We start from the raw sequence: 18,603 nt of genomic DNA on the forward strand, positions 1-18,603 counted from the left end.
TGGGGCTAAATCATAGGGGGCCAAAATTGTAGTTTTTGTATTTAGGGGGCCAAAATTGCAAGTTTTTGAAAGTTAGGGGGGAAAAAAATGCACTTTAGCCTATCAAAAACGGATAAAACCGTTAAAATTCAAAACACTATAGTTGAAGAGAATGGCTTAAAAATTCAGAGGAAAGCAATAAACTGAAGTTTCTAAATATTTCAAAGTACATATGGTACTAAATCTTAAACTCAGTTTTGAGCTTGTTGAGATTAGTCTTCGAATGAGCCAATTTAGCATCAAGAAGGTCTCCTTCAGTTTTTAGTTTTGCTATTTCAGCATTTTTCCGCTTTGAATCTTCGACCTTCCTGATGGTAAGATTTGCTTCCTTTTTAAGCCGTTCATCTTTTTCCAAAAGGGATTTCTTGTTCGACTTCAATTCTTGAATTGCCTTTTCATATTCGGAAATGGCAAGGTCGTACTCCTCCACTTTCTTCTTGACATTTGGAACTTCCCTTTTGAATATGTAAATCTTTTCCTTTGATTCCTCGATTTCATCCATGAGCTCATCTCGACACTTATTTTGGTCTGCAAGTTTAGTTTGACTATCCTTCTTCATGTGTAAATCGACAACAATTTGGTCCAAGATAGGCTCCAATTCGACAGAGAATTTGATAAATTTGGGATCAAGAGAAGAATTGGTAAGCCTGTGGAGCACATTCTTAATCCCATGGATGATGCTTTCATCTTGTTCAATTGCTTGGAACAAATCAACCTCTAATACTCTGGTACGAAGTTCTTCAATCAAGTCGGCCTTATAATTTTCTGAAAGTTCACTTGCAGCACTAGTCGAAGACTCTGTGTCAGTATTTGAAGGGAGGATATTACCAACCAACATAAGATCAAGGGCCTCAAAAGGGTCACGTTCTTTCAGCACATCAAACTCCTCTTGACTTATTGTCACACTGGTAGAATTTGTCACTCGAGTAGGAGATTTTGTCTTTGGAGAATCTTGTTTAGATTCATCTTTAGATTCTTTGACATATTCTTTACGACCTTCCCCATCAGTGTCAGTGTGCTTTGTATCATCTTCAGAGTTCAACCCACGAGGTTCTTTACTTTTTCCACTTTCGACCAGAGATGGACCCCCTTCATTTTCTTCATCAATGTGTTGTTGATCATCTTCAACACTTTTATCATTCAAATCTTGAGGAGGTTCAGAAAGCATTTTCTCTGGGTCTTCATCATCTTTGGGAGGACTAGAGTCAATTATCATATTGTCCTCAAAGATGGGGTTAATTGACTGGTTAAAAGTGGAAGGAGGTGTTTGTTGCTTGCCCGTTTCGGCATTGCTAACTTCAGCACCCTGAAACACATTAAAAAGTCGAAGTTAATAAAGAAGGTTTGTTAAAGAAAATTAAGGGAATTCTCAAAGTTAAGTAGAGATACCTTCGACGCATTATCTCCAACGCATGAATGTGTACTACTAGGTTTGCCTTGTTTACGCCCTCGATTTTTCTTTATGGGGCCCTTCACAACAGCTTTTCCATCAGTTACATTGTTACCATTATCTAGATTTTCTTGAGAATGATTGACGGAATTTTGCTCACTAGAATCTTTGGGTTTTTTTTGAGCATGTTTTCTTTTCTTCTCCTTCTCAATTCGAATCTCAGAAACAATTGCTTTTTCAGCAACTTTGATGGATTTAAGTGAAACATCGGACTAGAAGAAAAAATTGGTGTTAGTAAATTTTGGAAAGAAAATACCAATGCACACAAATGTGTAAAGAACTTACTTCTTCTCCACTCTGTTTCGTCTTTTTCGAAGAAGGCTCAGAAGTAGAAGTTCCTTTCCTCTTTCGATCCTGTCGAAAAAATCATGTGGTTAATAGTCTCAAAGTGTATTTACAAATGTACTTACACGCCTAAGGAAACAGACTAATTAAAGTAAAAAAAAAAAAAACTAAAGTCTCACATAAAATTTAAAAAGTCGCATAAATATTCAAGTATTAATGAGATTCTCATATCAACAAAAGAATCCGAACTCACTTCATTATGATGTATGTGTTGAATTCTTGCCAATATGATCAACACTAAGGATTGTATAGCATTTATGATGTATGTGTGGTGTATAAGAGAACTTATTACCTTTTGATCTTTCAATAAGGAAGGATGTCCAATTTCAATAACCCTCTTTAAAGGGCGTTCATATCCACGCAACATTTCTTCTGGTTGCTGCAATTTAAGTTGTTGTCAATGTTGGTTTAAAATTAAATAATAAAATAAATGACTTTATTTAGATATTTAAACCTTTTTGAATGAGATGTTCATATTTTGATTTCTCTTTGGAGCAGCAACATTCTCACTTACTTGGTTAGAAACTGCAAGTGTAGGTTTCTCCCTGGACATGATTCAACCATATTATACATATGAAAGTGAAATATTAAAGAATGAAAGGGTATTGAATAAAATAACCAATATATATATATATATATATATAGACAGAGAGAGAGATAGATAGTAAAGATTTAACAAATGAACTATCAATCAACAAACTAAGTACTAACCAACTCTTATGGTTAGATATTTTTAATAAAATAATCGGTGAAGGAAAAACATTACTAATAATGGTGGTATTATTGACATTTTACAACTTTTTAGTACTATTTTGCACTTCCTATGTTGAGGTTACAAAGGAAAATGCTTACAATCTGACAATTCATAGACTAAAGAAGTATTAAAGCACTCAATAATCAATCAATATTTCAATTACTTAACTTATTTGCTACCAAGAATTAAAGTCAATCATTCAAAATTACAATGTGTGAATAATTTTGAAATTATACCAAATTATAGATTACCTTAGAGATTGAAGTTGAACAATTGATGTTGTATCATATTCTTCAGCGACCCTATTTGCACTCATAGGGCCTACTTTTCCAAACTTTGCATCCATTGCTTGTCCAAGCCTAGTTAAGTTAAAGAAGTCATACAAAAATCAAAGTTATGGAAACAAATCAAACAATATAAGAAAAATAAATTTTGTAAAGCTAGTTCACAAAAGAAGGCATAAAGTATATATATGCCACAAGGAACAAATTTCTAATGGTTAGCCTATTTGTTCAAGTATTTTCCTCTCTATAAATATGGGAAAAATCTAAACAAAACATTTCGAATAGCATGAAGACAAATTTTCCATTTGACCTTATACTTTAAAGGAACAAATTTCACATTAATAAAACATTGAAGTGAGATAAGTGAGTGACACTCAAGCCATAAGTTTGTCCAACCTCTAGCATGAGTAAAATGTAACATGTTTCATAGAGGATTGAGCCATTGACCCTAAAAAAGAACAGAATTGAACCTTACATACTAGTATTAGAATTAAGTTCGTCGTTACTTCACTCTTATAAATCTTGCTTGTAAGATGAAAATAACATAGGAGCCAATTTTGGTTTCATAAGACTACAATGACATAAATTATAAAAAGGTTACAATAGAATAGATAATAATAACTAATAGACAGTACTACTAATATAAAAATCACAATAACATAGGACCTATTATCTAACACTTTCTCTCAAACTCATGATCCATCGACAAGAAGCATAGAGAATTAAGCCTCTGTCACACTAGACTTGACGACGGGTTTATAAAGTTCTTTGTAGTTCATTTAAAGTCTAACAATTCTCTAGTTCCCAGATTGTTGAGTGTATAAATGTGTTTGCATCCTTATCTTTTGGCTAGATTTTGGGATGAGATCCAAGCCCGTTTAACATGGTATGCTATTTAGGTTAAGGATTACAACGTGAAATCAGACCTAGACTGACTCTAGACGTCAAGGTAGGTATTGAAAGTTATTCGAATCTTGTTTAAAGTCCTACATTACTCAGGTCCTCTAATTATTAGGTGTATAGATACACATGGGTACCCTCATTGTTTGAGATAGCTTTTTGGATGAGATCCAAAACTCATTTAACAAAAGAAACATAAAAAAAAATAAAAATTTGAAGAATTACTACAACTAGAAGGCTAAGCGATTATATTCATAAATTAAACTGCAAATTTTTTTCTCAACATCGATAGTAGATAATAAAATCATATGAGGATCTAGATATTTGCTTAAGTGATTATTCAAATATTAAATTAAAAAAGAGTAAAAGTCTAATGTAACATGGTTGTCTAACCATGTTTGTGACAAGAAATATTTGGTGGCATTATGGGAATATCAAAATTAGTGCATCAGTGCTAGTTAGATCGAGATCACACGATGTATATTTTGATGCAGATATTGATTTTTCTCTTAAAAATAAAAAAAAAACTTGAAATCTGGATTGTCTGATCTCGATCTAACAATCACTAATGTGATGTATAAATCAATGTGTGTAATCATTTACTGCAAGGACTCCAAATTTAATTAAAATAATAAGTATGTGGTTGGTATTTTCTATGATGTTTTCATTTAGATAGTGAAACACACACATAGTAAATTTATTTAAAAAAATAAAAATCATTTAATAGACTTGAATAAAATTACAAGGAATCAAATTGGTGGGTAAGGATGGATATACTTGGGAAATGTAAATTTCAAATCAGCAAGAATTTGTTCTTCAGCAAAATGATTATCTTCGTCTAAGAGAGAAGCAAATGTGTATTGTCTGGGCACCCTGCAAAGTAAAAAATGGGTTACTTAGCTTGTTTACCCATTTAATCAAAATACATAATACTAAATTCTATGAAAAAAAAAAAAATGAAGCCTTACTGAATGGTATTTGGTTCCTTGCTTGAATAATCAAACTCAACTACAGGCAATTTGTTAAGATCAAATCCTGTAAGATTATTTCCTTCCTAATAAAAACATTAAATCAAGTGTTGAATTCAACATATTTTCAAATGAATAGTAAAACACCACTCATAATAGTAAAAGTCTACATGTAGAACGTATATTCTAATTTTTTTTGTCATGCCATCCAATCTTACAAACAAGCCCAACGTAGGCATGGATTTGTGAGTTGATGGTAGAGTTGGATGCTTATTAGCATATGGTAAATCCACGTCCCAAAATTTTCATAAACATCATATATGAAGATATGTTTTTGTATAAATACATGAACAAATTAAAATATGAAAGATATACAAAAAAGATTAGATCAACCCTTACAAGGTTTTCCATGAGGCAAGAGCAGCTACCAACTTAGTTAAAGTTTTTTTTTTTCTTCAGTGTTTTGGTATTGAAGAATTAAAACACTAATGAAGTTGTTTAGCACAACATATTTTCTTCAGTGTTTTAGTTATAAGGAAACGAAAATGCTATCACGGAAAAGAATGATCAGAAATGTAATATTTATCTCATCAAGGAAATAAATATATATAATATTTTTATTTAATTATTTCCTTCGATAATAATTTAAAAATGAGCAAGTAACATTGAACCTTGTGCGGATTTTATTAAAAAATTAAATACAAAAAGTATTCACAAATTATTTACGACATTCATGCATTTCAGACAAAAATAAAATAGCCATAAAAAAATTCAAAATGTTAAATAAAATTAGGAAACAAAGCATAAAGTTTGAAAAAAAATTATGTAATAAATTCATTGTATATGTATAATTTTACAAATTCTATTTTTATAAGGCACCGAAAATTAAATTAAATAATATTTTTGGATAGAAATAAAGAAAAATTCATTGAACGATAATGAAAAGAATAAATAAATCATCAAAAGAAATACTTCTAATTTTAAATTCTAAAAATCCTAAACTCATTTTTTTCCTTATAAGCTAAGAGTGAGCTTAAACAACAAGGAGAGGTCCTCGTGAGCTTAGCTCAATTGGTAGGTACAATGCATAATATATGCAAGGTCCGAGGTTAAGACCCCAACCACCACAAAAAAAAAAAAAAAACAAACAAGGAGAGACCGGGGTATCCCAAAAAAAGGTGTTGCTCAACCACCCTTGGAACGATTGTTGGAGGAATTCAATTTTTTGAGATGTTTCTTCCGCTTCCTCGTCAAATAAGGCGTAAAAGATTTTTTTATGATCTCCTTATTTTTCCAAAGCCCTCACCTGTCTAAGAAGTTCAAAAACCTTCTGAAGTACATGGCAATGGTGTATGGGGTATTGCTGACGTCTACAACTGTGTTTCAGGGTCACTCTTCTCTTGGGACGTATTCTCAGCTTGATCAATCTGCTCAATATTCTCAACATGCTCGACATTATCTATATGCGTAGCTAGATCAAATAAAGGTTCAACAAAGTCACACCTATCTCAAATTACCTTATCAATGACATTCTGTAAAATTTGCTAGACTTGGATAAAGAGTCGTTATGTGAAGCAGCATTTGTCTCACTAACCTGTTCAATAATCATGGGAAATGGGTCTTTTTTAGCAATGATAATCAGCAATTTTATAGGTTATTACATTGCACTTATCCACCATAATCTATGAGAAATTGAGCGATTCCACGAGATGTAGCTCTTGATGAGTGACTATTTAGGAATTTATGGTTTTTAGTGTTAGTTAGTCATTTTGAACTTGTAATGCTTGTTGTGGATATTCTGGGGAACAGGTTGAAGAAATACAAGATAAAACGTGGAAATGGAGTATAGCGAAGTATGATGGGTCTTTGTTTACACTATTATTTTCAATAGGACCAAAATTGTCTATTGATTTACTTAAACGACACATGTACTCTAAGATACAACACTATAATGTGGTCTCAAGAAATGTCGTTGTGGATCACCTAGGGTGGTCATATGATTGTACAAACTCACGGGACCCTTACTTATTATTGACGGTGAAAAAAACACAAGAGGATGGGTTGAATTGTATTAACTTTTTCAAAAACTTTTCAAAGTGTTTATCAAACTAGAACATGTATTGATTAGAAGTTATGACCAGAGTCTAAACTAAAAACAAAGTATGCAATGAAATTTAGATAAACACAAATATAGAGAGAAAAAAAAGAAAGAGACGACACAAACAAATTATCCTGGTTTCCCTCACAATTTGAGGTTAGTCCATTCCCCTTGCACTTTCAAGTGATTTTTCACTATAATCACATAAGATTACAACTTGCTCAAACATACGGGTAAGAGACTTCCTTGCCTCACACAAGAGGACTTCTACAGTCAGAGTTTTGCAAATAAAAGATTGTGTTTACACTTGATATACAATCAGAAGTGTAATTAACTCAAAGTTCAAGTGACTTCTAAAGACTTAAGAAATTTTAAGATTGAATGTTTGTAAGATATTTTATAAGTGTTTGTGTGGTAGAGAATTTGACAGAGTGTTGACACATGTAAAATGATAGAAATCTGGTTGTATTTCTTCAACTGCTCAGCTCCTTATATAGGAGAGAATAAAAGAGCCATTGTTGAAGATTACCAACTCATCAAATTTTTCCTTGAGCAGCCTAATTAAAGTCGCTGAAACTTTGACTCTTATTGATAATGTCATTGTATAGTTGATGACAGGTCATCTTACGTTATTATTAGCATGTTATTCAGTCATTTTCAGTAGGTTTAACAGGAAAAATAAAGGATTATTAGATTAATTTCTTATTATTTTGTGACATTCGTAATGTTTTCTATATTTAAGTCTGTAATTCTATTCTTCCCAAAACATAGCAATTTTAGGATGTTTTGTTGTAATTCACGAAGAAATCATGCATATCGGTTAAGCAAGACATATGAAGATTTGCGAAGTCCTTGGGAAGATGAAGAAAGAATATTCAAGAGGCCTCAGAAGACGTTACAGAGGGAGGAATTATGTTCCCAAGTTCCAAAACATCATACTTAGAAGCAAACACCCAAAAAGGCAAATAAACAAGCATTTTCAACATCGAATGCACTCACAAGCGCTCAGGCACACAAAAGGGGGCGCCAGGAGCCCATGAATTTATACTAGAATGACCGACGCATGAAAGTAGGCTCCTGGCTTAATACTCACATGCACCTGGCGCATTGTCCTAGGCGCTTGATGCCTTTTGTGAATTTTTGGTGAAGTAAACCCGTGTTTTTAGCCCAAGTTCAGTTGGAAACTCTCCTTATAAATACCACATTCCTCATTCACAAATTCTCATTCAGAACGAAGCAGTTCAAGAGGAAGGCAAGCACTAGGAGCTTCAAGGGAGGAGTCTCTCTCCTCATTCAAGGTTTTTCTAGGGTATGTTTTATTTCTTTTGTAATTTGTTTTTAGTTACCATGGGTAACTAAATATTTTTAGGCTAGGGTTCTAAGATAAACCTCTATTTTGTTTGTTGGATAATTATTTAATTTAAAGTCTTTTTATTCATTTTTTCTGTTTACTATTTAGTTTTACTGTAGTGCGTAAGATTTGTCTCCTCCGAATCATAACCCTGATTTAGGAACTTAGGTAGTCACATGGACTAATATTGATATTCATATCTTGATATTTCTATTTTTCTAACCAGGAAGTAATTAATTAGTAACTAGCGAAACAAACCGAAAGCGAGCGTACCCTGATAGTAAGTACTTTGGGAGGTGACATACCTAACATTGATGAACATCTATTGTAATGAGGTAGTAACTAGTTAGTAATTAAGGAAACAAGTGACTTCACGTCTTAAATCAGCCCAATAACTCCATTCTTCTTGCACCTTGGTAAGGTAGACGCTGATAGGGCTGTCCGTTTGGAGAACTACCGAGAGGGAGAGTGTGCAATGTACTTCTAAGATTCATAAATGAAGGAACCTTTAGGAACATTGGAAAGTCATACCTTTGGAAATTTAAGAACTCTAATTTGTGTTTATGTTTCGATTACCCCTAAGCGAGTAAGACCCCCACACACCGTCACATGGATCAGCAGGTGCAACTCCCCATGTCTTTGCTGGAATTAAGTCATTTGATTATTAGTTTATGACCCGTCACTTGGATTTAAGAAAGTAGAATATGACCATGTGATGAGTTCGTAGAAGTTTATTTGTAATATCGCCGCAATTTAAGCAGTTACAATTACAACGTTCCCTTATGACGAGTCATATTCCTAAATTCATACTCAAAGTCGATTGAATGAATTCAATTTGGAAACTAGGCAATTTACTACTATCTAGTTCAGATGAAATTAGGGTTGTCAATCCTAGTATGCTTCATCTAAGATATGGTACGGAAACATACAAAAAGAAATTAAATCAGACACTTGAATCATACACTAAATAAAATAATTTATTAATTGAATCCAACAAATAAGAAGGAGTTCATCAAGGAACCCTAATTAAAGAGGTTTAGTTGTACATGTTAACAAACATCATTATAAAAATATAGAAAAACTTACCCTTGAGAGAACAAGAGGAGGATGAAGATCCTCTGCCTTGAAGCTTTGATGTTTGACCCTTGCCTTGTACCACTAGCTTTTTGAATGAATAAAAGAGTGTATAAGGGTCCATATTTATAGTACATCACTACTTATGGTTAAGAGAAGAAAGTTGGGCTTATTCCACTAAAACAACTTGAATAACTAGCAATCAGCACTCCCTGCCCACATACCATGCGTAGGGCGCATTAGGCAGTAGCCAAAGCTTCCTCAAGAGCAACGACACATCAAGCAGCAGCCCATGTGCAAATTTTGCAACTTTTGTCCCTTTTTCGAGCGTTCTTCCATCTTTCAATCCTTTGGAACTTGAAATGAATTTTCTTCACTTTGTATTATCTTCAAAAACCTTCTAAGAACCCTTGATCTTCAATCTTCAATCTTCATTTCCTTGATTCTTCACTTGATGTCTCGTTTTGCCGATTTACATGATTTCTCACTAAAAAGACTCAAAACACATGAAGTTGCATGATTTAGGATAAAACTGAACTACATTGCCTCAAATGAAAACAATACAAAAAGTTCCACAAACCCTTGAGAACTCATCTATTAATAAGAGAGAAAAGAGAGATATATGATGAAAATCGTGTCTGAATAGCACAACGGAAGATTTATTATATACGAGTAAAGTAGCTTAGAGACTAAGCTATGATATATTTGTAGAATGATTATTCAACATAATATTATATCCTAAGTAACTTGGAGAGTAAACTAAAATATATTTACAGTGTAAATAAAATTATTTACTATTTATTTATATATCAACACTTCCCCCTCAAGTTGGAGTATATAAGCCAAATGCGCCAAGCTTGCCACATATATAACTTATTCTAGGACCTCGCAGAGCTTTTGTAAAAACATCTGCCAACTGATCATTTGAATTTACAAAGCTTGCGACGATGTCCCCTGATTCAATCTTCTCTTTGACAAAGGAACAATCTATCTCAATATGTTTGGTCCTTGCATGGAACACTGGATAACGGGCGATATGAAAATCGGCTTAATTATCACAAAAAAGCATCACGATGTGCTTAACACATCTCATCAATCATTACTTGCCTCCACTTAGGGTGAGATAATGCTTCTCCTTGAGATTTAGGAATAGAAACATGAGACAAAAAAGACAAGCAAGTATAATGTAAAGGGGAAAGATGAAGCCTACAAAGTTTTACTTTATATGTTTTTTATGATGTTCTTTAGTTTAGTTTATCGTTTCATTAATTGCAATATGGTTAGCATGTTAAAGCACCCAACATCTATGTGTCTTGGTCTAGGATTAACTTGCGTCTTGTGAAAAAGTGTCATTGTTCATCTTTTGGCATATTGAATCGATTCATCATACACTGAATCGACTCATCTAAGTCTCTGACTACAGATGAATCGATTCACAACTCCTTGAATCGTATCACATTTGAATCGTTTCACAAAACTCTCTGCCTTGCACTAAATTGATTCATCTGAAGGTTGAATCGTATCATTCTTCATTCTGGGCTCACTTGAATCGATTCACTTGTGCACTGAACTGTTTCATCCTTCATGCATTCTTGGGTTGTCTTTTGTTGTCTGAATCGATTCACTCATTTAATGAATCGATTCACCAAGTTGTTTTTGTGCAAAATTTCACTCTTATCACCCCTCACTATATTCCTCCTCACAACTCATAAATCATTTGCAACTATTCTCTCTAGGTCTCATAAACTCATTGCATTAGGTTTTTATTGCTAGTGTTGATCTAAGTTGTTTTTCATTAAAAGATAATCTAATTCATTGAATTAGGTTTCAAATAATTTGCTTAGGTCAATTTATTTCAAAATCTATTCAATTCTTCAATTTCACATGCATTGTGTTTTCAATTGATAACTTACTAATTTTGTTCATATAGGTTTTGAAATTGTCTAAAAGTTTTGTACATTGTTCAAGGTTATTAAAGTTTGATTGTAGTATATAATATTTGTATCGTGAATCTCTCAATTCTAGATTAAATCTTATTGCACATAGATCTATCTTTTTGTATATTGTTGTGATTGTTCGTGCACGATTCCAATAGTCGATTTCGTTAAACTCACTTTTTATTAATCTCCGAATTTTTTTTTCTAAAACCTATTAACCCCCATCTAGCTTGCAACCTTATTGGACATATAGAACAACAAGTGGTATCATAGAGCTTGGTCTCTTCTTAACGGCTAACTACTAGAATAGTTAATCCATATGGCTAATAAAGAGCCAAAAAGGGCGTATAATAGAACACCTACTTTCGATGGAGAAAATTACGAATATTGGAAAGAATGCATGAGAGTTCATATCCAATTGGTGGAAATGGATGTGTGGGAAGCCGTGGTCAACGGGCGATTTCAACCACAAGTTGTTTCCAACAGTGTAGCACCAGAAAAGCCAAGAGACGATCGGAGCGATGATGACAAAAAGAAGGTCCAATAAGATTTGGAGGCACGAAATATTTTCATCTCCTCTCTTGGGGTTAATGATTATCTTTCCGTCTCTCATTGTGAGATCGCTAAAGCTATGTAGGATGCATTGGAAACCCTTCATGAAGGAACCGATGATGTAAAACAATCAAAAATTAATACCCTTGTGCAACAATAAGAGCTTTTTTGCATGGAAGATGGTGAAACCATATCCTTCATGCAAATGAGATTTACTCATATTGTAAACAAGTTGCATAACCTTGGTAAAACAATTTCAAGCCAAGATTGCACTAATAAAATTTTGAGATGTATGAAAAAGGAATGGCAACCCAAGGTTACCGTTATCAAGGAATCGCAAAATCTCAATGTTCTTAGCATGATCACACTCTTTGGAAAGCTAAAGGAACATGAGCATGAGATCACCCGGTTCAAATCTAGTGAGGAAGAGGGCAAGTTGAAAGACAAGAAACCGGTTGTGTTTAAAGCCTCTTCGTCAAAGGCAAGTTCATCTATCATTAGTGAGGGTGACTCCGGAGGAGAATCACCAAATGAAGAAGACATGGTACTCTTTGTGAAACGATTTAATAGTTGCATAAAAAAGCATGGACTAAGATGTAGCGACAAAAACTCTAGAAGGTCACAAACAATAGGAGAGAATGGTAAAGATGAAAATGGCCTAAGTTTCTTTGGATGTGGCAAGGTTGGTCATCTAAGAAGTGAGTGTCCTGATTTGATCAAGTCTAAAGGAAAAGCAAGTTCATCCGATAAGTCAAAAGGAGTGAGAGCTTACATAGCATGGAAATAAGATGAAGAATCATCTACAAAAAGCGACTCCGAAAATGATGAAATTGCTCAACTATGCTTCATGGGACAAAGAAAGAAATCAATTGAGGTTAGTGACCGAAACTCTAAACTTAATCCATCATATGATGATTTACAAAATGTTCTAGTAGAAATGCATGGAGATGTAATGAATGCTTTTAATACTATCAGAACCCAAAAGAGAATCATTCTCAAATTGGAAGCCGAAATTGAAAAAATTAGGAAAGATTTTGAAAACTTCAAAAACGAACATGCATCTCTAAAGAAAGAACTATTTGTAACTCCTCCTAAAGAGTTGCCTATTATTGATGTGTCAAAGCCCTAAAAAGCCAAAGACATCAATACTTGTGAAGCTTGTCCTAGATTACAATTAGAGATTGTGTCTCTAAGAAGTAAGATAGAACAAGTTTCAAATGCCTCCATAAATTTTGCAGATCGATCTGCAAAGACTTCAAGCTTTAAAAAATCTTCTAAAAGAAAGTTCAAAAACGAAAACCGGAAATGCAAAATTTATGAGCACAAGTTATGGAATTTTTTGTTCCAAAAGGCATTATGATGTGGGTACCTAAATTGTCTACCTTTGTCACTAATCCCAAGGACCCAACTTGTGTTGGGGACCTAAATGATTTGTAGGAATGCCTTGCAACCTCGCAAAGAAAGTAATATTTAGATAGAGGTTGCTCAAGACATATGACGGGGGACACCTAAATGTTTATTGACTTTACGAGAAAGGAAAAATGGTTTGTCTCCTATGAGGATAACAACCAAGGTAAGATCTTAGGTAAGGGTGTTGTGGGAAATCCCTCCACAACCATCATAAAAGACATTATGTAACACCCCGTTTTCCCAACATAAAAATTCTTAAAAACATTTATCAGAGAAAGCATCATAAACAACGGGATATCACATAAAACATAATCCAAAACAGTTAAATAATAATTTAACCAATATCTTAAACATTGCAGCGGAAAATCATAGTCATAACTCATAAAACGTTTTGGCACGCAGGCCCCAAATAAGTATCTCAAAAGAGTTAATCAAAACAAAAAAATTGTCATAGCAGTTCAAGTAAAAGAATGAAGCATGTTATAGCATATAACCCCATCCCGTTACGTATCAGAGCGACCTAGACGACACAGTGAAGGCAAGGCCAACTCACGAAAGCAAACTGCACACTAAGCACGATCACCTGCAAGTTACCCATACGAAGGGCAACATTTTCAAGCAGAAGGGGTGAGATTTCATAACAAAATAATGTTAATCAAAGTAATTCGAATCATAATTAACATTAACATCATAATCATTCTTGGATAACTTTGCATATTCAAATAACAAGTAGCACGTATTCATATATTCAACAAATATCACATATTCACTTATTCAATCGTCATCAACAACATAGCATTATGGACATGACAATGTGACAATGCTCTTAGACTCCTTATATGCATGTGGTACCAATCGTCATCATAAGTATTAATATACTTTAATCGTGCGGAGGACAAAGCTCCTAATAATCGTGCGGAGGACAAAGCTCCTAATAATCGTGCGGAGGACTAAGCTCAATGAGATGCTATGCATGGACTCTTATGAACAAAACATCGTAATCAACATATCATCATGCATCCAACAATTTGGAGCTAAACGTCATCATTTCATCATATATAAATACATACAATGCACTTAGTTAAATAACAGCAGCAGCATAATCAAGTCACATAACAGGATGATATCATTATATCAATAGCACATCAATTATTTCATAATTAAACTTCCATATCTTACATAAATATACAATACCTTAATCATACTCAATCAATATCAACATATCTTAAACAGCTTACAGACTGCATTTAACGTCATCATTAGGTCTTATTATCATAAGGGGGTTCGCTCTTGATCAAAACGTGCGACACAAATCGCACAAACACTCATAACGCTCAAGGCTGGAGGTGCTCGCGAGGCGAGGGTTCTTGCTCGCCATGGCGAGTACTAAACAATTCCCAAACTAAAGTTGTTCTGGGTCTAATCTTGCCCTACATTCATTCCTAATCATTACTAGGTATGTTCAGGCACACTAAGGCATTCAAGGTCCAACTAAAAAGGTCGAAACACGAATCTAACATGCACTCTGCCTTAGCTCGCTATGGCGAGTAAGGTCGCTCGCTATGGCGAGCTGCATTGCACAACTCGCGAGGCGAGGAAACAGGGTTCGCGAGGCGAGCAATGAATGTTCATCACTCGCGAGGCGAGATTCATAGCTCGCCGTGGCGAGCGATGAATGTCGCTACAGCCAGACTTCCTAAATTCACAAAAACTCGACGTTTCACATGGTTCTAAGCTTGTTTTTGGTTCCAAAGTTCGTCCTAAACATTATCTAAGGTCTAGGAACACTTTCTACATCAATTAAACCAATTCTCACCGTTTGATCATCAATTCTAAGGTTTTGACCTAGTTTTCGTTTTCTCCAATTCACTTCTAATTCTTGTTAACTAATCATCAGAATCACATTCAATTAACAATACTGAGTTATTAGTCTCACCCTTACCTGGTTATGAAGAAATCGCAGCCCTCTCTATGCTCTTCTCCCTTTTTCAAAAGTTTTCACGTACAATGAGTTTCTAAAATATTAGGTCTTCTCCTATTTATATCTCTTCCTAATTACTTATCTTATCTCACTTTCACCCCCAAAACTATCCAAAATATCAAAACAGCCCTCAACTAAATATTTTATATTATTTTCAAACCTTTATTCTATTTAACAATAAAATAAATCTCATATCATAATCAAATCCTCCAAATTCATCGTGAATCACCAAAACATAACAAAATCATGCATATACTATATAATTATAATATAATTGCCTAAACTCAATTAAATAACGATTAAACGAAAGTGGGCGTTACAACTCTCCCCCACTTAAAAGATTTTCGTCCTCGAAAATTTACCTCAAGTAAACAACTCTGGATAAGACTCCATCATCTTACTCTTAAGCTCCCACGTCAAGCTTTCACCAGTCGCTCCCGACCAAACGACTCTCACGAGAGGTATCTCCTTGCCTCTCAACGTCTTCACTTTACGATCATCAATCCTCAACGGTAAAGTTTCTACCGTAAGGTTGTCTCTAACTTGCACATCGTCACTCTGAATTACATGAGATGGATCCGGAACATACTTTCGAAGTTGCGACACATGGAAAACGTTGTGCAAATTCGCAAGATGCGGCGGTAAACCCACTCGGTAAGCCACCGTTCCGACTCTTTCCAATATCTGATACGGACCAATGAACTTCGGGGTCAACTTCTTTGACTTCAAAGCACGTCCTACACCAGTCATAGGAGTGACTCTCAAAAACACGTGGTCTCCTTCTTGGAACTCAAGATCTTTTCTACGCTTATCATGATAACTCTTTTGTCGACTCTGCGACGCCTTCATTTTCTCTTGGATCATCTGAACTTTCTCAGTAGTTTGCTGAACAATCTCTGGTCCTAAGACCACTCTTTCTCCTGATTCAAACCAACACAACGGAGTTCTGCATCTCCGACCATACAAAGCCTCGAACGGTGCCATTCCAATACTAGAATGATAACTATTATTATAAGTGAACTCGATCAACGGAAGATGACTATCCCAAGTTCCTCCTTGCTCAAGAACACAAATTCTCAACAAATCCTCTAGCGACTGAATTGTCCTCTCCGACTGACCATCTGTCTGTGGATGATACGCCGAACTCAATCTCAACTTCGAACCCAAGGCCTCTTGCAAACTTTTCCAAAATCTAGAAGTAAATCTTGGATCTCTATCTGACACGATGCTCGAAGGAACACCATGCAACTTCACAATCTCCTTGATATAAATCTCTGCCAACTGGGCAACAGGGAAACTAATATTAATAGGTAGAAAATGAGCTGACTTCGTCAACCTATCAACAATAACCCAAATTGCGTCGCTCCCTCTCGGAGTATTTGGCAAACTTGTCACAAAATCCATGGATATACTATCCCATTTCCATTCTGGCACGTCTAAAGGTACCATCATCCCAGCAGGTTTCTGATGCTCAACTTTCGACTTCTGACAAACTAAACAGGAATACACAAACTGTGCCACATCTCGTTTCAAACCAGACCACCAGAAAATCTTCTTTAAATCATGATACATCTTCGTAGCTCCCGGATGAATACTCAAGCTACTTCTATGACTCTCTTCAAGAATCATCTTCTTAATCTCTTCATTGTCTGGGATACAAATTCTTCCTCGGAATCTCAACACACCTTGATTGTCGATTTTAAAATCACTGTCTTCAGCCTGATCTCTAGCAACCAACAAATCCACAAACTTTACATCAACTTTCTGTGCTTCTTTGATGCTTTTCAGAAATTCACTATCAATCTTCAGCATACCCAGTTTCACGCTCTGAGGTGTCCATTCACAAACCAAACTCATATCTCTGAACTGTTCAAGTAACTCGAACTCTCTGACCATCATGGCGGACATATGCAATGTCTTCCTACTCAAGGCATCCGCAACAACATTAGCTTTACCCGGATGATAATTCAAACCAAAGTCGTAATCCTTTAGCAACTCTAGCCATCTTCGCTGCCTCATGTTCAATTCCTTCTGATCGAACAAATACTTCAAACTCTTGTGATCACTAAACACCTCAAACCTCGAACCATACAAGTAATGTCTCCATATCTTCAATACAAAGACTACGGCCGCTAACTCGAGATCATGCGTAGGATAATTCTTCTCATGAATTCTCAACTGTCTTGAAGCATAAGCTACCACTTTACCTCCTTGCATAAGTACACCTCCTAAACCCAACTTGGACGCATCACAATAAACCACAAAAGGTTCATCTGACTTCGGCAAAATTAACACTGGAGCAGTCGTCAAACGCTTCTTCAATTCACCGAAACTATTCTCACAATGAACGTCCCACACAAAAGTTTTACCTTTACAAGTCAACTGCGTTAGCGGAAGGGCTAACTTAGAAAATCCTTCAATAAACCTTCTATAGTAACCAGCTAAACCCAAAAAGCTTCTAATCTCAGTAACTGACTTAGGAGTCTCCCACTGTGATACCGCTTCAACTTTAGACGGATCCACTGCAATTCCATCACCAAAAATAACATGGCCTAGAAAACTCACTTCTTTCAACCAGAATTCACACTTAGACAATTTAGCATAAAGCTTCTTCTCTTTCAACACTTGCAAAACAATCTTCAGATGCTCGGCATGTTCTTCTTCAGTCTTGGAGTAAATCAAGATATCGTCGATGAACACAACCACAAACCGATCCAAAAATGCATGGAAGATGCGATTCATATACTCCATAAACACTCCAGGTGCATTGGTCACACCGAAAGGCATAACTTTATATTCATAGTGACCATAACGCGTTCTGAAAGCTGTCTTCTGCATATCTTCATCTTTTACTTTAATCTGGTGATATCCTCACCTCAAATCAATCTTGCTAAAAACACGTGCACCCACTAGTTGATCCATCAAATCATCAATTCTCGGAAGTGGATACCTATTCTTGATAGTTACCTTGTTCAACTGCCGATAATCAATACATAGCCTCATACTACCATCTTTCTTCTTTACTAACAAAACCAGCGCTCCCCAAGGTGAAACACTCGGTCTAACAAACTTCTTCTCAAGCAAGTCTTCCAACTGTTTCTTCAACTCAGATAACTCAGAAGCAGACATACGATAAGGTGCCATCGAGACCGGCTTCGTTCCAGGAACAAGATCAATAGAAAACTCAACTTCTCTCTCTGGAGGCACATCAGGAATCTCATCTGGAAAAACTTCAGGAAATTCACACACCACCGGTAACCTATCAATCACTGCTTGATTCTCAATAGATATAGTAGCCATTAACGAAAACATCAAGATACCGTCGCGTTCCAGTTGCTTCAACTGCTTAGTAGATAAAAACTCTGCACCACTTTCCTCTTCGACGGAAGAGAAATGTACTGACTTGCTAAAACAATTAATAAGAACGTGGTTGTACTCTAACCAGTTCATACCCAGGATC

The 18,603-nt window shown here is 35.2% G+C and overlaps 1 protein-coding gene across 1 annotated transcript; it reads right to left on the reverse strand.

Annotated features, from left to right (window-relative positions):
• Window positions 1–217: 217 nt before the first annotated feature.
• On the reverse strand, window positions 218–6,196 carry LOC11433111 (uncharacterized). The gene is made up of 9 exons (XM_024784806.1): window positions 6,047–6,196; window positions 4,741–4,826; window positions 4,550–4,645; window positions 2,840–2,947; window positions 2,289–2,379; window positions 2,127–2,213; window positions 1,775–1,843; window positions 1,429–1,701; window positions 218–1,345 (listed from the first exon to the last, which is right to left on the reverse strand). The coding sequence occupies exons 1-9, from the start codon at window positions 6,194–6,196 to the stop codon at window positions 218–220; spliced, it is 2,088 nt and encodes a 695-aa protein (XP_024640574.1).
• Window positions 6,197–18,603: the final 12,407 nt, after the last annotated feature.

This window comes from Medicago truncatula, chromosome 5 (assembly GCF_003473485.1).
Source record: "Medicago truncatula cultivar Jemalong A17 chromosome 5, MtrunA17r5.0-ANR, whole genome shotgun sequence".
Lineage (NCBI taxonomy): Eukaryota > Viridiplantae > Streptophyta > Magnoliopsida > Fabales > Fabaceae > Medicago > Medicago truncatula.

Coding starts and splice junctions, on each gene's coding strand:
- LOC11433111 (XM_024784806.1), bottom strand. CDS start 6,196: ATGTCGAGCATGTTGAGAATATTGAGCAGATTGATCAAGCTGAGAATA. Junction 2,948..4,549: donor TTGAAATTTACATTTCCCAA/GTATATCCATCC, acceptor TAACTTAACTAG/GCTTGGACAAGCAATGGATG. Junction 1,702..1,774: donor CGAAACAGAGTGGAGAAGAA/GTAAGTTCTTTA, acceptor TTTTTCTTCTAG/TCCGATGTTTCACTTAAATC.